Source organism: Solea solea, chromosome 11, assembly GCF_958295425.1.
Source record: "Solea solea chromosome 11, fSolSol10.1, whole genome shotgun sequence".
Classification (NCBI taxonomy): domain Eukaryota; kingdom Metazoa; phylum Chordata; class Actinopteri; order Pleuronectiformes; family Soleidae; genus Solea; species Solea solea.
Window position 1 is genome coordinate 25660343 of NC_081144.1, and position 22000 is coordinate 25682342.

The 22000-nt window shown below is 46.5% G+C and overlaps 1 protein-coding gene across 1 annotated transcript in view; it reads right to left on the minus strand.

Annotated features, from left to right (window-relative positions):
- Nucleotides 1-22000, minus strand: part of LOC131468358 (ERC protein 2-like) — a 194558-nt gene that overhangs the window by 50779 nt on the left and 121779 nt on the right. The window contains exons 19-20 of the mRNA XM_058642483.1: nucleotides 16531-16701; nucleotides 9869-9925 (exon numbers count right to left, since the gene is read on the minus strand). Coding sequence (XP_058498466.1) covers nucleotides 9899-9925; nucleotides 16531-16701 — 198 coding nt within the window. The 3' untranslated portion in view covers nucleotides 9869-9898. The remainder of the gene's footprint in view (nucleotides 1-9868; nucleotides 9926-16530; nucleotides 16702-22000) is intronic.

Genomic DNA, 22000 nt, shown 5'->3' on the forward strand with positions numbered 1-22000 from the left:
CCTCCATCAGTGAGTCTTTGTGGATGTTCCTACTTTCTCTATGGGATGTAATCCAGCTTTAACAGGGGATCTGACCCTCGAGAGCATCCTGCTGAGACTCACACACACACACACACACACAGAAACACACTCAAGTGCCTCCCCAGGTGCGAGTTCCTCCTGAGGGAAGGACTTTTGTGTTCTGCCGTCTTCATAATCTCACAAAACACTCTTATAATCCCGCTAGAATCTCTCTATGTGTCTATTTTAGGCACACATACACACACACACACATGCACACACACACAAACACACACAGACACACACAGACATGCTTGCCAATATGTTCCCTTCATATTTGACCTCAACATCATGACTTTCCACCACAACATCTCTAAAGTTCTCGCTCTCTGCGAGCAAAGCGCAGAAATGCTTGGATGTGCGAGCGTGTCTGTGGCAGCGACATCTGAAGGAGCGATGGAGATAGGTGATAAGGAGTGAAGGGAAGGAGTGAAGGGAGGAGGGCTGAGGGGGCGACAGCTTGAGGTGGACTGATTTATGAGTGCGGTTTACAGACAAGACACCGTCTCACCTGACATGTTCAGGCAGAGAGCGGAGGATGAGTCGCTTTAGAGGAGAGCATTGCAGCTCACTGACGTACTCACTGTAGCCACAATTACAACGCACAGCTAATAATTGACAGAGTCACGTCATGTTCATGTTCACTTACACGCAGAGTCAGGACGGAGCTCATGTTTGAGGCGGAACAACATTGTTCTCCGTGTAAACGCTGCTCGTTACTTCACTGATACAAGCAGCGACTTTTAATAAGTTTGAATTCAAAGTCCTCGTGACTCACCTTCACAGTTCAAGATGGCCGCTGCCACACAGCTGTCCTCATGTCCTCACACCTCTGTCTTCATGTCCTCACACCTCTGTCCTCATGTCCTCACACCTCTGTCCTCTGTCCTCATGTCCTCACACATCTGTCTTCATGTCCTCACACCTATGTCCTCATGTCCTCACACATCTGTCTTCATGTCCTCACACATCTGTCTTCATGTCCTCACACCTTTGTCTTCATGTCCTCACACCTCTGTATGTCCTCACACCTCTGTCCTCATGTCCTCACACATCTGTCTTCATGTCCTCACACCTATGTCCTCATGTCCACACACCTCTGTCCTCATACATCTGTCTTCATGTCCTCACACCTATGTCCTCATGTCCACACACCTCTGTCTTCATGTCCTCACACCTCTGTCCTCATGTCCTCACACATCTGTCTTCATGTCCTCACACCTATGTCCTCCTGTCCTCACACCTCTGTCTTCATGCCCGCACACCTCTGTCCTCATACCTCTGTCTTCATGTCCTCACACCTCTGTCCTCATACCTCTGTCTTCATGTCCTCACACACCTCTGTCCTCATGTCCTCACACCTCTGTCTTCATGTCCTCACACCTCTGTCTTCGTGTCCTCACACCTCTGTCTTCATGTCCTCACACACCTCTGTCTTCATGTCCTCACACCTCTGTCCTCATACCTCTGTCTTCATGTCCTCAAACCTCTGTCTTCATGTCCTCACACCTCTGTCTTCATGTCCTCACACCTCTGTCCTCATACCTCTGTCCTCATGTCCTCACACCTCTGTCTTCATGTCCTCACACCTCTGTCTTCATGTCCTCACACACCTCTGTCTTCATGTCCTCACACCTCTGTCCTCATACCTCTGTCTTCATGTCCTCACACCTCTGTCTTCATGTCCTCACACCTCTGTCCTCATACCTCTGTCTTCATGTCCTCACACACCTCTGTCTTCATGTCCTCACACACCTCTGTCTTCATGTCCTCACACCTCTGTCCTCATACCTCTGTCTTCATGTCCTCACACCTCTGTCCTCATGTCCTCACACCTCTGTCTTCATGTCTTCACACCTCTGTCTTCATGTCCTCACACTTCTGTCCTCATGTCCTCTGTGGACATGTTGAGGACAAGATTATTGGACTTTCTTAAAACTCTTGAAATGTCCCCAGTCTGCACAAAGCCTGTAAACGTTTGACAGATAATGAAGAAGCTTCGTCTTTAATGAGTTTGTCAGTTTCTCGCTGTCCTCTCGTTGCCTCTGAATGTCCTGAATCAGGGTCGTACTCTAGTGCAGGTTTAGTTTCGCTCGTCAATGCTATAATTAAATAATATAGTTTATTACAGAATTACAAAGGCTGCAGACACAGAGAGCTTTAAAGTTGCTCTCAGCAATGTCGTCTTTTGGGTTTTCTTACAACTTCCTCTCACGGTGTCACAATCGTGGGAACATTCACAAAACACTCAGAACAACATGCAGAAACTTTCAAAACTTTCTACAGCATGCTATTAAAGCTTGGCTAACTTCCTGTCTGTTGCTGCCATTAGCGCTGGTTTGGCACGGAGCAGTTTGGAATGGTAAAGTAGGCGGGGCGTGGCCAGACAACAAAGGAGGACGTCCAGCAGCTCAGTTTGTGGCTGTTTGTGGACGTCAAAGAAACACCGCTATCCTGACGCCCAATCAGCTGACTGTCGTGACTCTACTGCACCATTTTACTCTGGTACCAACAGAAGAGTGCCAAAGAATTGTTCCTATAAATAATAAAGTCTTGTTCAGTACAGTTCAAAACGTTCTTGTTTCTCAGGGGGAATTTGTTTTGCAAAAAATAATACTGATCAAATATCAGGTTTATAGGATCTGTCATCAAAGTGCAATAAAAGGAACTGCAAAAATAAAGAAAATTGATCTCATTGATTGCACATGGAACAAAGGTAACTTTATATGTCTGAGTTCTTTATCTTTAGACTCTGGGGAGCCTGGATCTCCATCCAGAAGTAGATGGTCACATCTGGACAGGATGGACAGAGCCTTCTGTGAAAGTTGGACCAAACACTTTTGTTTTGCAGACAAACGTTGCCATGAAAGGAGATTAAACAGATTAAACGGTTAAAATTGACCCAATAAATGATCTGTAAAATGAAGCCATCAAAGTCTTTCCAACATTAAAGGAACTCAAAGAAAAAAGAATGTCTCCGCAGATGTTTTTCGTGATGTCCCGAGGTGACGGGAACGTTGTGGAGTTTTCCCTCAAATCAGTGGCCATTTCCTTGATTAGTTGTGGGATTTTTCTCCATTTACTGTCAGTGTTAAGAGACGCAGAGACTTGTGTCACAGAGTGAACGCTTCACATCAGCGAGATCTGTCAGAGTCCACGAACGACAAGATTTCACTGTCAGCAGCTTTGTGTGTGCGAGTTTATGAGCCAGAGCCTCTCTGGTGAAAACTGAGTAAGCACTGCAGTGTCATTTCAATTACACATACCCAGGAAACAAAAGTAAGTGCTTATTGTCCTTTGGCACACGTGTTTGTGCACTTAAACCCAACAAATGTCAAAGTAACCCTCAACTGCCTGAGTGAGACTCATGCCCAAAAGTTTGTTTTCAATGCCAAACCAGCACAACTGCCAAGAAACAAACAAGACGGCCCAAAAGTCAACCACTGCGTTTTAGCATCATGCTTTAATAAAGCTGCTGAGGTCAGAGCCATCACAGGAGAACACGAGACAGACTGATTATTGATTAGAAACTGAGACGCAGCGACCATGAGACTCATGACAATGAGAGGGATCAGTTTAGTTCCAACGCGGCGATAGAACCTGCTGTTTATTTACTTCCTGCTCTGCAAACGTGACGTCATCAGACTGAGAGTCACGAGCGCGACTGTAGATCAACGTTAAAAAGACTTCAAAATACCACTTATAACCCCAAATTCTACTTAAAATTCCAAATACCTTGTGAGGACAAGTTGGCTGGTCCACACAACGTGCTTTTTCAGGGTTAAGACCTGGTTTTAGGGTTAGGGTTAGAATTAGGTTTAGGTTATTGTTAAGGTAAGAGTTAGGGTTAGTCACTCATTTGTGATGGTTAAGGTAAGGGTAAGGCTAAGGGTAAGGGGCTAGTGAATGAATTCTTTCTATGATGTGTCCTCACTAAGATGTAAAAAAACCCAGTGTGTGTGTGTGTGTGTGTGTGTGTGTGTGTGTTTGGTAGACTGTGTGGACAAACCTATCTTTGTGAGGACATGTTGGCTGGTCCACACAAACTTTAAAGGGCTTTTTCAGGGTTAAGACCTGGTTTTAGGTTCATGGTTTCAGGAATCCATAATGTCTTTTAGGATCCTCACGAAGGATGCACAACTAGTGTGTGTGTGTGTGTGTGTGTGTGTGTGTGTGTCCAGACGAGCAGCTGTGTATGATCCTCACATCAGGTGTCTCGCTGTCCTCTAACTCTTTTTTCACACACAGAAAAAACAGGAATAAACCTGTCTGCCCGTCCTTCCTCCTCCTCCTCCTCCTCCTCCTCCTGTCTCTCAGTGTGTGTGTGTGTGTGTGTGTCTGGGTCCCGTCTGTCCACAGCTTCACACGCTGACAGCCTCGATCACTGCTCTTCATCGAGCTACTTAAAGGTGATATTGTGCGTGGCGTTTAAACACTAATGTGTTTCTGTCAAATCACTCACGACGTCACAGTGAGAGACACGCGGTGGAAGCGGCGGGGAGTGTTCCTGCCTCACATGTTGCACAACTTTTTATTTTATTTAAAAGATTTCTGTAATTTGACTTTTTCTCTTTTTTCCGACATAAATATAATTAAACTGAATCCTGTTTGTTGTGATTTGTGGATCGCTCCAAAGAGGAAGTGACCAAAATTGTGTTGAATGCTAAATGTTAGATTTTTTCTTTTGTGTCTAAGTGAACTTTGGTAACTTGTTGCTCTCATGAGTCCAAACACTACATTTCTAATGTCCTTCCATTAGCTCTTCTCTACATTAAAAGGCGTGGCCTCAGTGTTCTGTCAAAGGAAAAGTACTTTAAAATTCCACTTTTTGAAAGCTTTAACATGACTGTTGTTGTTGTTGTTGTTGTTGTTGTCGTTAGAGTGTGTGTTTCTCAGGTGCAGCTCCCAGTTTATTGAGGTTTTTTTCTCTCTCTCTCCACTCATGTTCAACGTGGGAGAACGACCTTTGACCCCGCAGCCCGCCGACGCTGACAGCTGACAGAGGGATGTCCCCGGTCAAACGCCTCCGCTGACCTCCAGGCTGCGGGTCAGTGGACACCAAAGACACGCGGCACACTTGTGTGTGTGTGTGTGTGTGTGTGTGTGTGTGCACAGGTGTGTGTGTGCAGACAGCAGGTTGGAGGTCTCACTCTGTCTAGATTTCACAAAACAAATTCATTCAGACTCAAAGACGAGGGTCCAGGAAACCACACTTGTGGTGATAACACGGGGAAGTTATTTGTGCCATCATCAGCACGTCGTCATCGACGCGTGGGAGATAATAGAATTTACTCGGACAAAATATTACAGCTAACTTTAAGCTGCTGGTTTGTCTCTTTACTACCTTTGTGAATCCAGGGGTTCCCACATCAAATTCAAGGACTTTCCAGGACCAATTCCTTCAAATTCAAGGACAGAATGTGCTGACTCAGCTTAAGACTGAGGACAACTTGTAAGAGCGTCTCGGTCCATGATGGCGTCCTTTTTATTGACAAGTGATTGTCCTCAAAGTCCGTCTTTGTCTTTTGTCTTTGGTGAGACAGATTTCCCAGACATCACGTCGTCATTTTCTCTCTCTTTCTTAACTTTACTCGCTCATTGTTCTGCACAGAATCTCACGTCAGCGGCGGAGAGAAAGACAGTGGACAGTGAGTCATAATGTCTCCACGTCTGTCCTGCGTCTGCCTCGTCTACGTCCATCAAGCAACGCAGGGCATCCACCGCTGTTCCACCACTGATCCACCGCTGACCCACCGCTGTTCCACCGCTGTTTCACTGCTGATCCACCGCTGATCCACCGGTGTTCCACTGCTTCTCTGCTTCCCCACTGTTTTATTTATGAGGAGTCACTCCAGCCTAAAGCTTACAGGAAGCTACAGAAACTTTTTATGGCTTTACATTTTTATCTTTTTTTTAAATGTCAGTGTTCTTTCTCATATTTCATATGGAGCGTTTATTCTCAGGTTATTATAAGAGCAGGATAAACACCTCATAGAAGACTGATCCGTGTTCTTTATCAGTCTGCCTCATAAAAAAGCCCCTGACAGAGAGTGCAGAGGCTGCCAGCTGCTGGAGGGAGGATCGTCCACCTGTCAACACCATCCACACATTTGTGATGTTTGTGTCCGTGACTCACAAACACTGTGAGGTCAGTTTTGTTAGAGCAACATTAGAGGACGTGACGGTGGAAACACGCTTTCATCTGCACGGATACAAAATAAACAGCATTACAAAAAACGACAGGTTATTGGGGATTAAGTGCTTCTTTAAAATTCTGAATGAAAGATTTCCTGACATTTTCAGCAGCATAATGAAATGATGGTTATTCGCAGCCCACGTGTGTTTGTAACAGGATTGATAATGAAAATCCTGCCTCTGTCCACGTTAAAGCACAACTTTGCAAGTTTGGTCACGGCCTTTTCTCTACGGAGCTGACATTCATCCATCCATCGTCTACCTCTTTATCCTCCTCTCCTGACCATGTACGTTTGTTTGCAAATGAGCCCGGCCAACAGTTGTGGAGCCAAGTCTGTGTCCATGTCTATGTCCGTGTCCCTGTCTGTGTCCATGTCCATGTCCATGTCCATGCGGGTCGTCATCCATTTTTCAGACGTTGGAAACGTTTCCTCTCGGTTTTCTCTGTCGTGATGAACGTCTAAAAAACAACTCTCACTGCATTCTGAGGACTCCGGGTCAGTGGGCTGGTTTTCCCTCTAACAAACAGTAGGGGGCAGTAGAGACAATCCCCCAAACTCCTCACAAGACATTTAACCATCACAATGACTCTCTTTAACCCTCTTATGACCATCATTTATGTAGATTTTATGGCTGTAGATGAGTTCTTAAGATAACTTTCACTTTCCGGTTATTCAATCGTTTCAGAATCACGCTACTAAGAAGCTGACAAAATCACGGAAGGCCGAGTCACACCCTGGGCGGATCAACAGTCCGTAGTTTCAGAGTTTTCTCGAGTCTAAGAGTTACGGTGATGAGGAGAACACGCGACGACAGAAGATCAGAGTCCAGATTCAAACATGTTATTTTGGTTGAGGAGACTTGAGTCTCGTGATTCCGATTGTCTGTGTAAGATGTGAATCCACACGTGAGACACATGCAGACGTACAAACACGGCACCGGGCAAATGAAAGCCATCTTCTTGACTTGTTTGAACCTGAACAAGGCCTCACTGCTTCCTGCACACAAACATATTTCTGTCCCCACTTGGAAAAGCCTCTCAGCCTCTTTTCACTTCATTCAGTACAAATAACTTCACGGTGGGATAAAAGCATAACGTTTCCAGAAAACCTCTCTCTCTCCCCGTCAACTACCACTCATTTCTGCCTCACTCTTTTTTTCCCTCCGACCCCCTTCCTCATGTCCTCGTTGTCCAAAAAGGACATTCTTATTTCATTAGAGGAGGAGGAGGAGGAGGAGGTGGGGGTGTCCTGGAGGCCAAGAGGGTAAACAAAACCTCTGTAATCAACAGCAGGACGTACACAACCGCGCAGCGGGCCAATGGGAGTGCAGTGTCCTCTGAAGACACAGCCATGGCTAACCAATACAAATCCACACCTGGACACTTGGAAGTGGAACCTGCCAACTCCAACTCAGCACTTAGGTTTGTGTGGAATTCACAATGTGGCCTCACACTGAGAGCCAGGGGATACGACATGAGCCCGGTCACGGCTAACGCGCATCGCCCACAAAGATACTGACACACACACACACACACACACACGGATCCGCGGCTATTTGTCTATCTGCGCTGTCATCTCTGTTTGCTCGTATTAGGGAGGGCTCACTCAGGGACAGGATATGGGGATTAGGCCTGGCCTTATTGCGCTGTAGCTACACGCCGCTAAATAGCTCCCATCTGTTCTCCCATAGAGAAACGGCTAATACTTGTTAGCTGTGCTCACGTCGCGCGCTGCCAGAATAACAGCGGCGGATAGATGAGCGGCGCTGATATCACCAGCCACAACACCGCGCTGCGCTAAAGGCTAATGTGCCCGGCTTATTCTATTAGATTGGGATAAGAGGCACTGATACACACACACACACACACACACATATGCTATGGTGATATCTGATTGGAGATACCAAAGCAGGAGGCTATAGTCACTGGTTTACCTTGAAGGCGTGTTTATATACGTCGGAGCTGGGAGAGCTCGAAAAATCCCCCAAAGAGAGGTGGAAAAGACCTGGAGTTATGGAAAAAAGATGGAGCGATGGAAAGAGCCGGAGAAAGAGGGCAGTGTGGTCTGTTTCATTACGGTGAATCCTGACACTGCTGCATTCTCAGCACACATGGACTGGATTATAGGGCTATGTGGGCTGCTCCGGCACTGTATAGCTCAGCAATGTACACACACACGCGCACACACACACACGCACACACACACACACACACACACACACGCACACATACATAAACATCACAACTGGAGGTTTTTCACCGCGAGCTCGGAGACGAACCGTGCACTCGCACACGCAGGCTGCAGGACGCTTAATCCACGGCGACTAAGTCACTGAGGGCGCTCGTGATGGTCCACCTGTGGATTAGAGTCCACCTCACCCCCACATTAACACACGCCCACTTCTACTCTTCCTCTTCCTCTTCCTCTCTCATCTGTCGCATTTCCATCTTTTCTTTTTTCGAATTAGCTCCAAGCAAACTAAAACCTCTTGCTGCACGTCTGCGTTCAAAGGCATCCTGATTCCATGGGGGGGGGGGGGGCGGAATTATCCTTTATGACTCTGCATTCTTTATTTTATGCTTTTTCAGCTCACAGACATAAAGAAGTAGAAGAATGGGCGGGGCTTGAGTGAGTGTAGGTTTGTAATTAACTTCACCACACACTGGCACACAGCGGGGGGGGAGGGGGAAGGGGGGGGGGGCAGCGGGACTCATCCATCTCTGCTTTTTCTCACCATGTCGTTTTTATCACCTCTGGCTCTCCACGAGGCTGCCGGTCATGTGCAGGTCTAACAACGCGACGTTACCTACGGAGCCGCAGCACGACCTGCGTGTGACGACTGCACAGAGTCGGCCATAAACCACACAACCAACATGGGAGTCTTTAGTCGAGCCAAAGGAGCCCAGTTCTATTACGCTCTCTTCTGTCAGAGTCGGGTAATGCTGTGGTTATTGTGGTGCCATCAAGTTTCCCAGCTAACGGTTACTTGAGCTCACTGGAGAAGTCTATTGTGTAGATGATCATTAAAGAGCATTAAAGTGGGAGTCCAGCTTTTTAAAAAGGAGCTTGTTTGAGTTACTGACCCACAGGCAGATTTTAAAACAACACAGATGCTCTGACATTAGACATTTATTAAAATCTATTCCATTTTAAGAACATGTTTGCTTCTTAATCTTGCTGTTACGCAGCAGTTTGTGTCACATCTCACTCTCCCACACCAAAGTCCAGAGAGAACATCACAGCACGCAGGACGTGTTGATCCACTGCTGCCTCCATCACTCACACCAATCAAGTTTTATCTTTATCAACAAAAGCAGGAAACAGGCAGCTGTGGACCAGCAGCTCAAACCCGGATTTTCTCTCTATGGACTTTGGTGCAGGAGAATGAGAAGTTTCCAGTGGGAGTAAATGTGTGAGTAACAGTGAGATTAAGTGGCATTAGTGTTGTTAAGTGGTTAAAATCTGTTTTACACAGTCATGTTCTCACTGAGGGTGTACCAGACTGGTTCTCGGCGCCAAAGTCAGTGTGAACTATGTGTCAGGCCCTCAACCACACGACAGAAAAAACGTGAACTATGCCTTTATTAACTCTCTTTGTAAGAGACACTTACTGGAGGAAGGCGTCTGGTGGAGGGCGCTCATCATGCCCAAATTCCCTCTTCATCATCCTGTGAGAGAAATAGAAGAAACATGTCACCAACCATCCACTCACCATCAACTTTAATATCATACTTCAATTTAAAAGACATATGGCAGAGGACGGCGTCCCTTTAAAACAAACTTTATTGGACCAAATGTGGCTCAGTGGTTACGCTTTTTTACAAGTGGAGTCTCGTCATTGCCCAATCCTCTGTTCCTCCTAACCCCCGCGGCTTTTAATTTAAAAACAATCCCGTTTAGAAGTGCATGATATCATTAAACGCTCTCTGCTGCTCTGTGACTGTTAGCAACCAATAACGGAAAACACACGCGGGGGTTCTGCGGGGGCTGAAGCTGTGCAGACGAGGGTCCTGTTAACGGGAAAGCTAATTCACTCAGACATTAACATTACAATGGTTTAGCGTGAGCCGTGGCCAAGCCCTAGTCTGCACAATGCTAAACTGAGCCCAGGCAACGAGGAGACAATGCTAACGCTACGGCAAAGTGCAAAAAAACAAACACACACACTCGCACACGAGGGACTTGGCTTCGGTCCCGCGGCAGCTACGCTCGGACTGAGTGCTTGTGACAGCCGTGATAAACTACACCGACGCAGCTAAGCTAGAGATATAATGGCCTTTCAGTGGAACATGCTACATGCTAAATGCTAACAGGCAGTGAGCGGCTGTGACAGGCGGCGTAAACAAAGCCAGACGTGTAACGACTCATTCTGCCAGGTTACACACACACACACACACACACACACACACACAAACCATACGTGCTACTTCTCATAAACGTGGAGTGGGCGTCGTCTTGAGGCTCAGAAGAAACAACAACAACCCTGAAAAGAAAAAGGTGGTACAGTCCTGTCTCTGATAAACATATTAAGGCTGTTTCTCATTTCCTCGTGCGGCTGCTGCCAAGTATCTGGCAGTGGAGCTGGCACACGGCTAAATGAGAACAACGTGAACACAATGTGCCCGTCAAAGCACACACACACACACACACACACACACTGTGCAGACACATCTCAAGAGACTAAATCCACTTCCTGAACTTGTCTCCTCTTATTAGATTTCACCTGTCTTCAGGGGGGGCGGAGCTATGGCACGTTCAGACCATGCAAATTTATGAAACAAATATTCTCAGAACCCGGTGCCGGCTGTTTGTCTGACTTCCTGCTCTGACGTGTCGTCACTGAAGAGTCGTGAGCGTCACGTCAAAGCAACAATAACAAAGACTCCGCCCACATCGCGGCGGTGCTATAGTAATGTAAAACCATACACGGCCGACTAGAGTGGAAAACGCCAAAAGACACAAATTTCATCCATGCCAATCCCAGCTGACTTAGGGTGAGAGGCGGAGTCACAGCCTGGACACGCCTGTCCATCACAGTGGATACAAGGACACCAACAACCATTCACTCTCACTCTCTCATTGATCTAATCCATAAATCTGAACCTGGAGAAAACATGTAATCATCATCATCATCATCCTCCTCCTCCTCTTCCTCACATATACTTCACACATTAGACATTAGATCATTATTTTGTTATTTGTTTCATTTTCGATGCACTCCAGTCAAAGTTCCTCAGCTCCCTAGTTTATACGCATGTACCGCAGTTTGAGAACCTGCTGCTACAGCATTTACAGTCGTTTCCTGTGGATGACAACGTTTCCTGAAACTGTGCCGTGTTTTTCAAAATGACTGCTGTTGTGTGATGTCAGACGCTTGGTGTGTTGACGAGGCGTCCCGTGACCATGGTCACGTGACGAGAACCGTTTGTACGCGATCAGCGTTCCAGGACGGAGACGGACGAATGAGCTCTGAAGGTCATGTGGTCTGGACGCCGTGTGTTGTCCGTTTGTGCTAACATGTTTGTTTAGTTGTGTGTGTGTGTGTGTGTGTGTGTGTGTTTGAGCTCATGCAAATGTGGTCAGCGCTCTGTTATTCATGGCTCGGCCTGTATCTTGGAAAGGCAGTGCGGTCTCCGGGGTGAGCGTACAGCCCCTTCTTCTTCATCATCATTACCATTATCATCATCAATCATCCTTCCAGTGGCGTTTTCTGGACCCGGCCGTGCAGCGTTACTGAACCGCCGGCCCCCGGCCACACTCAGGTTTTATATTTGAAATTTGAAGAATTGGGACAGGAGAGAGAAATAAAAGAGACGGATGAAGAGACGAGACGGGAAAGAGCAAGAGGAGGGAAAAGAAAAACAAGACGCTCGCTCACTCGCGTTAAAGGAAACAAAAGAAACCACACACACACGCACACACGCACACACGCACACTTCACCACCTCATTAGGTCAAAGATCAGATTGGAGGAGGCTGGCTGACCTCTGACCACCAATCCCTCTGGTGTGTGTGTGTGTGTGTGTGTGTGTGTGATCTCTGTGGGGTCATTTTGTTTGGGCTCCACATCTTTAAAGGGCTTTTTCAGAGTTTAGACCTGTTTTAAGGGTTAGGGTTAGAATTGGGTTTGGGTTTAGGTTAGGTTAAGGGATAAGGGTTAACGGTTAGGCACTTAGTTGTGATGGTTAAGGTTAAGGTAAGGGGCTAGGGAATGTATTAAGTCTATGATGTGTCCTCACTAAGATATAAAAACAAGTTTGTGTGTATGTGTATGTGTATGTGTACTGTACCAAAGTGTTGCACTCATTGTGTGTGTATATATATATATACTGTACATATGTTTCTGTAATGAATGCTCTTATTAATAAACACAGGAGTGAACAAAATTGACGCGGGTCATTGAATGCATCTCCTAGCTGCTCCTGTAAACACTGCATCACTTTAACTTTACTTTCGTACGCTGAGGTTCATTTTTGTTTTGTTTTCTTGGAGCAGAAACAAACTTTAAATTCTGTTTCTCCCCTCGCACTGACGTGACTTTATTGTTTTTTTTCTTCCGCACATTTTGGGAGACACTTTCTCTCTGTCTCTGTTTCTGTGATTTTATACACTGTAATGTGTGTAACATCTTCTTCCCTTGTTGTTGGTGTATTATAGAGTGTACATTATAGCACCACCTACAGGCCTAACATATGTACATTTTGTCAAACAATGTCGTGTTTATGGAGAACTTTTCCGAAACGACAAAGAAACAGATTGTTTACGCTTGGTCCGTGTGTCAGAATCCAACTCCAAACGAACTTTTAATCACGAGGGTAAAATGTGAATCTTTTCTTTAGGAGGGATTAGCGCAGACATTAGCGCGTTAGCTTGTGACTGCTGGTGTATTAACATGTGTATGAATATTCATCGCCGCAGGGATTTTCTACCTGAGTCCAAAACTCCCACATCTGTTCTACTTGATATGCACTATTACATATTTCCAGACTTTATAAATGTTCCTGAAGCGGCTGAATAAACTGGAGTCAAACGTGCACTGGGGATTCCCTGTCTCCAAAACACACACACACACACACACACACACACACACACACACTCATATCCATGTATCACACCACAAATACCTTGGCCGCGAGGACACGAGGGAAGGACGCGATCGCTGTTTGATGTTTTCCTTTTTGACTTTTTACGTTTGCGGACGGTTTTTGATTCCTTGAAGAATGTGAGGCGCCTGGGATTGATTGACACACACACACACTCACACACACACACACACATTTGAATAGTATCTCTTCCAGGAGTGTACATGCATGTGAAATCTATTTTTATGTAACTTTATAGGAAGAATTTACGTCTAACTTTATTGCTTTTATATACTTTGGTGTGTGGAAGTAAAAGCTGACGTGAAACAGCTTCAGCCTGAAAATCAGCCTCCAATCCCGGACGGAGCACTTTCAGACGCTCGCTGTGTAGTTATTAGGTTATGTTATGTTATGTTTTACATCTGACTTGCTAGAATAATATTTTCAAGCTATTAAATCTCCCTATTGTTCCGTCGTATTTCAGAACACTTGTAACCACAGTATGCTTCGTATTAGCCCGGACAGCAGGGGGCCTCTTTTTTAGTATCACACATTACTCCCCTGCACTTTGCATGTATAAATATCCTTCCGTCAGTGCGGCTCTGTTTTACTGCGGCGCTGTTTATAGTGTTTGACATGTGAAACAGTAGCTCGCTGTAAGTGATATTTTAACTCTTCAAGTCGGACTGAAAAAAGCCAAAGAAAGTATTATTAATGTTGCTGGGAAAGCTTGTTAAGAATGTCGGGGAATAATAAAATAACTCATAAATTTATGTTGATTGGCCGAATTAGAGTCTCTATTAAAGTTTCAATTTTTGTTTTTTATGTCCACACGAGGGATCAGTGATTGTCACACTTCACACAGATGAAAGTTGATTTGGTGAACAAATAAATACATTCAGTGTTCGATGAAAGTTAACACTCGTGTAAATTTACGCACGGACGCCAAAACACACACGGCGAGTTTCCACCGAGTGGAACACACCGCGTACAGTAGCATACAGATAAATACCAGCAGAAGAACCAGCCCCAATGGTTCCTTCCCTTTGGATACCGGAGTAAAATGGTACGGTCAGGGGCGGAGCTACACCGGTTCTACCACAACGCCCTGTTGAGACAAACAGCCACAAGTCGAGCTGCTGGACGTCCTCCATTGTTGTGCGTTGTGTCGCGTTCTCGTCACTCGTGTGTTTACATTCATGTTTCATTCATCCATGAGTCCTGATCTTAGTCGGACTGAGACAATAATTCACTTTTCTTACTGTCATGTAAACACGTTAGTCTGACTAAAATGGAGCTAGTCTTAGTCGGACTAACGTACCCGGATAATATGATTCATAGTCCGATTACTCCTGCATGTAAACACGTTAGTCTGACTAAAATGGAGCTAGTCTTAGTCGGATTAACATACCTGGATAATATGATTCATAGTCCGATTACTCCTGCATGTAAACACTCAGTTAGACTACAGTCGGACTTGTCCAAAATGTCCTCCCTGGTCTTTGGCCCTGAAGTACAAAGAGACGAGCACAAGAGACATGTCCGTCTAATGTGTCACGTAAAGGTCAACAGATACTGATAGTAGCTCATAGAGAGATACAGCGCCACCTACAGAGACTCTGTTAATGTTGTCATTCTCCTGTGAGGAGACTTCCCAGAGTTCTGCACTTGAGTTTCTCATGAAGAATGAAATGTTCGGACCAGAACTAACTTTGTAACTCTGTTCTTGTTCTTGCAGAGTACGTTTAGTCAGACTTAGGCCTTAGCTTGACTAAAGCCCAGGTACAGGAACTGTTCTCAGTCCAAACACAAACCGGGACCAGGACCAGGACTTTAGCGTGGTCACACTTGAGTGCTGGGACGACGGTGGATCAGTGGAGATGAGAAGGACGAGGGTTTGTGTGTGTGAATGGGTGCAATGTAAAGTGTAAAGCGTGTTTGAGTGGACAACAAAATGAACACACACAGAGTGGAATTCCCCCAATCGATGTCTGTGATGGATTTATGTCGCAATTAAAAAATTAGACATGCTTATCAGCTGATGTCAGGACAATGAAATCAGCTCCATCTCTCTTTGAAGATTCTCCCGTGAGCGCTTTCATCTGGGTACATCGTATCAACAAACACACAGGTGTGCGTCTGCACGCACACACACACACACACACACACACGCACACACACACATGTGCGGGCACGTGAACGCTGTGTTGCCGATAACAACACAATGTTTGTTCCTCAGCTGTCTTCAAACAGACACATTAAGTGTGTCCTCGGGGCCGTCTGGATGTGATACACAGAGATCGTGCCCGAGATGAAACACACACACACACAAACAAATGGTACACACACACACAAATGGTACACACACACACACATCCCATCCATCAATAACAATCATTTAGAGGCTTGAGCCTTCAGGCCTCGTCACTAAATAATATGAATAAGTGCTTTGGCAGGAAGTGAACGCGGCTGCAGGAGAGGAGACAGTGAGAAGAGAGAGGGGGAATTCTCAGGCTGCTGCTGCTGCTGCTGCTGCTGCTGCTGCTGCTGACAACTACACAATTACATCAACTTGAAACGCATCATGCATGTGTTCGCCTGTGTAAACAAGTCCCAGCTCTACTTCTCCTTATTATTATTATCATGATGATCATCTTTTTTAAGTGTGGTTGTTCTGTGCAGAATCCCAGAGGCTCGAGCAGAAACAAGGGAAACTGATTTGAAATCAGTCGTTCCCAAACTTGATGATTATTGTTTATCAGACGTCTTTAACCAGCAGAGAATGTCACAGTCTAACGCCGTGATTATTTCTATAAATCCATCGTACCTATTTTTGTGAAGTAACGACATTTTCACCACCTTGTTCTCGGTTTTAACGACAAACTGTCGACAGTCGTCTGCTCTCTGTCTCCCTCTGTGTGTGTCAGTGGTACTGCAGCCTCTGCTCTTCTTCTCTCCTTTATTTCCTCATCTTTAGGATGAATTTTCAGTGAAGTGAATGGAGGTAAAGACACAGTTTTATATGATTTCAGCTGCTGCTCCTCTGCTGCCTCGTGTGGTCACTTTGTGTCACTGAGGTCAAAGTGAACGACATCTTAAGAACACGTTCACGTCTTTATCTCACAGTTAGGAAACTAAAGTGTGTAAACCACACAGTCGTGTGTTTGTGTGTGTGTGCACATTTGCACTCGCCTGGTCCATGGGGGGTCTGTGGTTGGAGTGGGCGTGGCCTCGCGGCAGGGTGCGGTGGTGTGCGTTGGCTGGATGCAACGCGTGGTGAGCGTGGTGCGGGTGATGCTGCGGAGGAGGAGGGACGTGCTCGTCGCCGTGGTGATCAGCGATCAGCTTCATTCTGCTCTGAGTCTGCGAGGAAGAACATAAACACACACACACACACACTCAGAGGGATTCTTGGATGATGGCAGGACATGTTGAGAGCCGCTAACACTCGACAGGTCATAAAAGCAGCTGATGAAATGTCGTAAGTCTGTCAGATGCCACACGTACGGCAGATTATGGTTTAATGTGGAGTCAGAACAGTCGGTGAGTGTTTCCTTCAGGGCCCCGAGGCCACGGGCTGAAGCAGCGAGCTCGTTTCACTCGTGATTGATTCAAACGACACTGAAATATGCATCTTTATGGTGTGTGTAAACAGCGAGGACTCTGATAATGCCTTTATTTATGGAGCAGCCGTTAGACACCAGGCAATTTAAAGAGGACGAGGACCATTTAAAAACAACACACAGCTCAGGTGTTTACAGGTGAGACACTGGGAACTGCTTCAGTACCAGAAGACGTTAGTGTTCTTTAGTTTTTAACTGTTTGGACGAATGTGCTGCTGATTCTGACTGAGAGGAGACTTCCATGTGAGAAGCGACTCACAGTTTGCTCCTGTTTTGCTGACTCTGTGGAGACGTTTGACGTTTGTTGTGTGAAGTAAGTGTAAGTGAGGGCTGCTGTGAGACAGACAGACAGACAGACAGACTGACAGACAGACAGACAGGCAGAGACTGAGTGGGTGCAGAGATATTGACGGCCTCCGTTTGTTCCCTCGAGGGCGAACATGAGTGCAGGGCAGGTGCTGAGCTGGTGTCAAAGTGAGAGCGTGGATGCTGGACCTGGAGGGATCGTCAGATCAGGACTAGCTATGGACAGAAGTCCACAAGACTGGGTTGTTGGACTCTAGGTCACGTCAGGTCACGTCAGGTCACATGGTTCGAGTTATTTTAGTGTCAATTAAAAATGTTGAAATTGTTTTGAATAAATGAAATCAAACAGCTGCTCTAAATGAAAGCTTTAATCAAATCAAAATCATTTCTTATGTTTCTGTAACAGGAGCTCTTTCACCAAAATAACATCTTTAATGCTAAAATTAATATTATTTCTCCATGAATTTTCAAATACGAAAACTTTGATTATATCTATTATTTCTTGATTAAAACGTCAAATGATAATTTACTTGTTTTTACTGTGTTTGAATGTTAGGATTGATTCAACTCTGGGAATAAAACGTTTGTTATTTGACAAATAAATAAACAACAATAACATTTTTAGTTTTTGAAAGATTTTTAAAATATTTATTTGACGTTTGTTTGTTTTAAAGAAATCTTCTGTAAATGTTTGTCTCTGCTCCAGGACAAATAAAGTTCTTTGAATTGAATGATTCTGAAATGTTAATATACTCAAAAGTGCTGGTGATAAGGTGTGTGTGTGTTTGTGTGTGTGTGTGTGTGTGTGTGTGTGTGTGTGTGTGTGTGTGTGTGTCCATGGGGCTCATAAGTAGTTGCTTAACTTTTATCAATAATACAAATGATTAGTCACATGGTTTAATTTTTGTGTATTAAATGGTTAAAACGCTACTAAATGGTGTCAAAGAGCCTGTGTCAGCCTCGGCCTGAGGAGACGAGGAGACGAGGAGTAATGACTGAGGAGACGAGGAGACGAGGAGTAATGACTGAGGAGAGGACGTGTGATCAGGGTTTAAACTGAAGAGCAGCAGCCGGAGTCTGAGACAGAGAGAGAGGCGGAGTCACAGTGAGACACCACACCGGTGGTTAAGTGGAGCAGTTAAAGGCCGCTCTGAGGTGTACGACCCTCCGTGACCTGAGGTGTCGAGAGCAGCAGGTGTGAGCCGACACCTGTCATCGAGCCATGTACAGTATAATGCTGCTGCTGCTGCTGCTGCTGCTGCTGCTGCTGCTGCTGCTGCTGCTGAATACTGTACACGCTTCTCCTCGACGCAGAAAAAAATATTTTCAAAGCTAATTTGTGGCCGAGGGTTAAATTGGCTGATGTGTGTTTAGTCCTCGCTGCTAATCTAATAAGAACCACATTACTCCTTCCTGTTCATGTAATTACAACCATATCTGGTAGCATAAGCCAAACATCCCAGTGTGTGTGTGTGTGTGTGTGTGTGTGTGCGCACACTTAATATTTAATGACCTGAGACACAAACAGGGATAAGTGAAGTGATGAATTGCTTCTGCAGGAGTCTGACTGTGTGGTCAGGACAGGCCACATGTGGACGTACAGTTTATTCAGACCAACACACACACGCACACGCACACACACACACACACACACACACACACACGCACACACACACACACAGTAGTCTCCACTTACATACAGAAGAAGGCAGCAGCGCGTCTGCTTTGAGGAATGTGTGCGTTCATTAGTGTTAATGAGAAACTGCAGAGTAAACAGCTCGAGTTTGACCTCCAGGCTGAGAGGAGGAGGGCGAGGAGACGAGGAGGGCAAGGAGACGATAAGGCGAGGAGATGATGAGGAGGGCGAGAAGACGAGGAGATGAGGAGATGAGGAGGGCGAGGAGACGAGGAGAGGAGGAGGGCAAGGAGACGAGGAGGGTGAGGAGACAAGTAGGCGAGGAGACGAGGAGACGAGGAGGAGGGCGAGGAGGCCCTCCTCCTCGCCCTCCTCCCTGAGGAGGGTGGAGGACGAGGAGAAGAGGAGACAATGAGGAGAGCGAGGAGGCGAGGAGACGAGGAGGGGGAGTAGACGATGAGGAGAGCGAGGAGGCGAGGAGACGAGGAGGGGGAGGAGACGATGAGGAGGGTGAGGAGGCGAGGAGACAATGAGGAGGGCGAGGAGACGATGAGGAGTGCGAGGAGACGAGGAGGGCGAGGAGACGATGAGGAGGGTAAGGAGAAGAGGAGATGAGGAGGGTGAGGAGACAAGGAGGGCGAGGAGAAGAGGAGACGAGGAGGGCGAGGAGGTGAGGAGACGAGGAGGGCAAGCAGACGAGGAGGGCGAGGAGACGATGAGGAGGGCGAGAAGACGAGGAGATGAGGAGATGAGGAGGGCGAGGAGACGAGGAGAGGAGGAGGGCAAGGAGACGAGGAGGGTGAGGAGACAAGGAGGCGAGGAGACGATGAGGAGGGCGAGAAGACGAGGAGATGAGGAGATGAGGAGGGCGAGGAGACGAGGAGAGGAGGAGGGCAAGGAGACGAGGAGGGTGAGGAGACAAGGAGGCGAGGAGACGAGGAGACGAGGAGGAGGGCGAGGAGGCCCTCCACGCCCTCCTCCCTGAGGAGGGTGGAGGACGAGGAGAAGAGGAGACAATGAGGAGAGCGAGGAGGCGAGGAGACGAGGAGGGGGAGGAGACGATGAGGAGGGTGAGGAGAAGAGGAGACGAGGAGGGCGAGGAGGTGAGGAGACGAGGAGGGCAAGCAGACGAGGAGGGCGAGGAGACGATGAGGAGGGCGAGGCTTTAAAGGGACATTTAGGTCAGTAAGTAAGTAAGTAAATTTAATTTCTATATCACCTTTCTCAGATATGGAATCTGCTAAAAGTAAAAAACATAACACTAGACGACCCTGACCTCTCCTGTAGACCACCTGGTCTGGTTCTGTCAGACATGTTTCGCTCATTGATTGAAATGTTTCCTTACGTTTGAGGACAGGTTGAAAAATATGAGTAAATCCAAAGTTCTTTGTACAAAAAGAAAATACTAAGATTTGGGGATTTTAGGAAGTGGATCAAGAGCTTGAAGTAAATGATGTGAAGTTCAGAGCTCGTGGAGGGTGGACACGCTCTGTCAGCATGTGATGCATTCCAAAAAGTTAAGATTCTCATCGGCACTGACGCACCGACGAGCAATGAATACATCTACTGGCATCGATGGCATTGTTCTCCAGTGTCCGCTCTGAATCCATGGTGCATCTTTTTATTTTATGTTGTTGTTGTTGTGTTTTATCCCTTTTGCCTGTTTTTAATGTCTTTTATTCCTGGTTTGCTTTTACTGATGCGTGTTCTCAATCAGAATCTGCACGAAGCGGTCACGCCCCAATCTGAGAGACTAACAAGAGAAAGCTCAGAAAATCTGAAAGAGCAAATCTCCGCCAACTCCGCTCTGTTTCCCTCAGTGTCAATAAAGCTAATTCATTATTGTCCATCGTTTATCGTCCACATGAGGGTCACAGGGTCACAGGGAGCTGGAGCCAGCTGACAGAGGAAAGGCGGGGTTCACCCTGGACAGGTCGCCAGTTCTTTGGCACCCTTACCTTTGGGTATCAGAGTAAAATGGTAAAATGTGGTCAGGGTGGAGCTAAACTGACTCCACCTACGACAGTCAGCTGACGTCAGTGTAAATCGGAGCGGTCAGCAATGCCGGACGTCCTCCATTGTTGTCTGTTGACGCCGGTATGATAGCCAGACCCCGCCTACCAAATAAACGCAAGCCAGACCAGGACTGTACCTCGGACAATCCTTCTTGCTGTGAGGCAGCAGTACTATCCACTTCTCCTCCGTGTGGCTCCAGGTAATCATTAAAACAAAAATCATGAATCTGTTTTCCATCACAACCAGATCTCTCCTTCCCTGAGCCATGACCTACATCCTCAAACTAACCCGTCCTCCGTGATCCTTTAGCCAAACAAATGTCTTCCACCAGGAGGACACAGGAGTAAGGGCTCTGGTGGTCTTGGTGGACACAGGTTTCCTCAGGACCAGGACCAGAGCAGAGAGCCCTCCTGCTCTGTTTTCGGCGGGTTTTTGTAAACATGGCAGTGATAAACTCAGCTGCAGCACTCACAGCTGCATTCCAAAGCCCAGTCCAAGCTCTCTGTAAATCACAAGCCTGTCCTGATTACAGCCAAGCTGTATTAACACATATGGACATGGGAGGCAGAGAAGAAAGGCCTGGAACACGCAGGCAGCTGGAGAAAGCCACAGCATGTTCTCCTTTAATCAGGTCTGTCCCGCTAAAGCACGAGCAGACTGAAGGCCTTGCACGTATGAAGCCTGCAAGTCTAAAACACTGCGAAGAGGGCGTGCGTCGCTCTGACGCGCCACAAATACTCACCTGATCCATCAGTTTCTTCTGCCCCGTCAAACACTCACATGTTCATTTAGACGCATTTGCCACGACAGAATCTACCATACGACCTGCAGGCTCGTATGGTAGATACCTGGACCGTGAGTGATGCTAACAGTCCATGTGTCCCGTCATGATCATACGTGGTTGACAACACAGACTCAGCTTTTGACTTGTCTAGTCTCCTATCGGCTGGGGTTCACGCCGATGTCAGAAATCTTCAAACCTTATGGAAGTCTGTGAAAATCCAGCAAAATCACCGTTTTCCTTTGGCATGGCAAACCCAGTTTGTGCTGACGTTAGTTTAGTGAGTAAGGCCCTAACTAA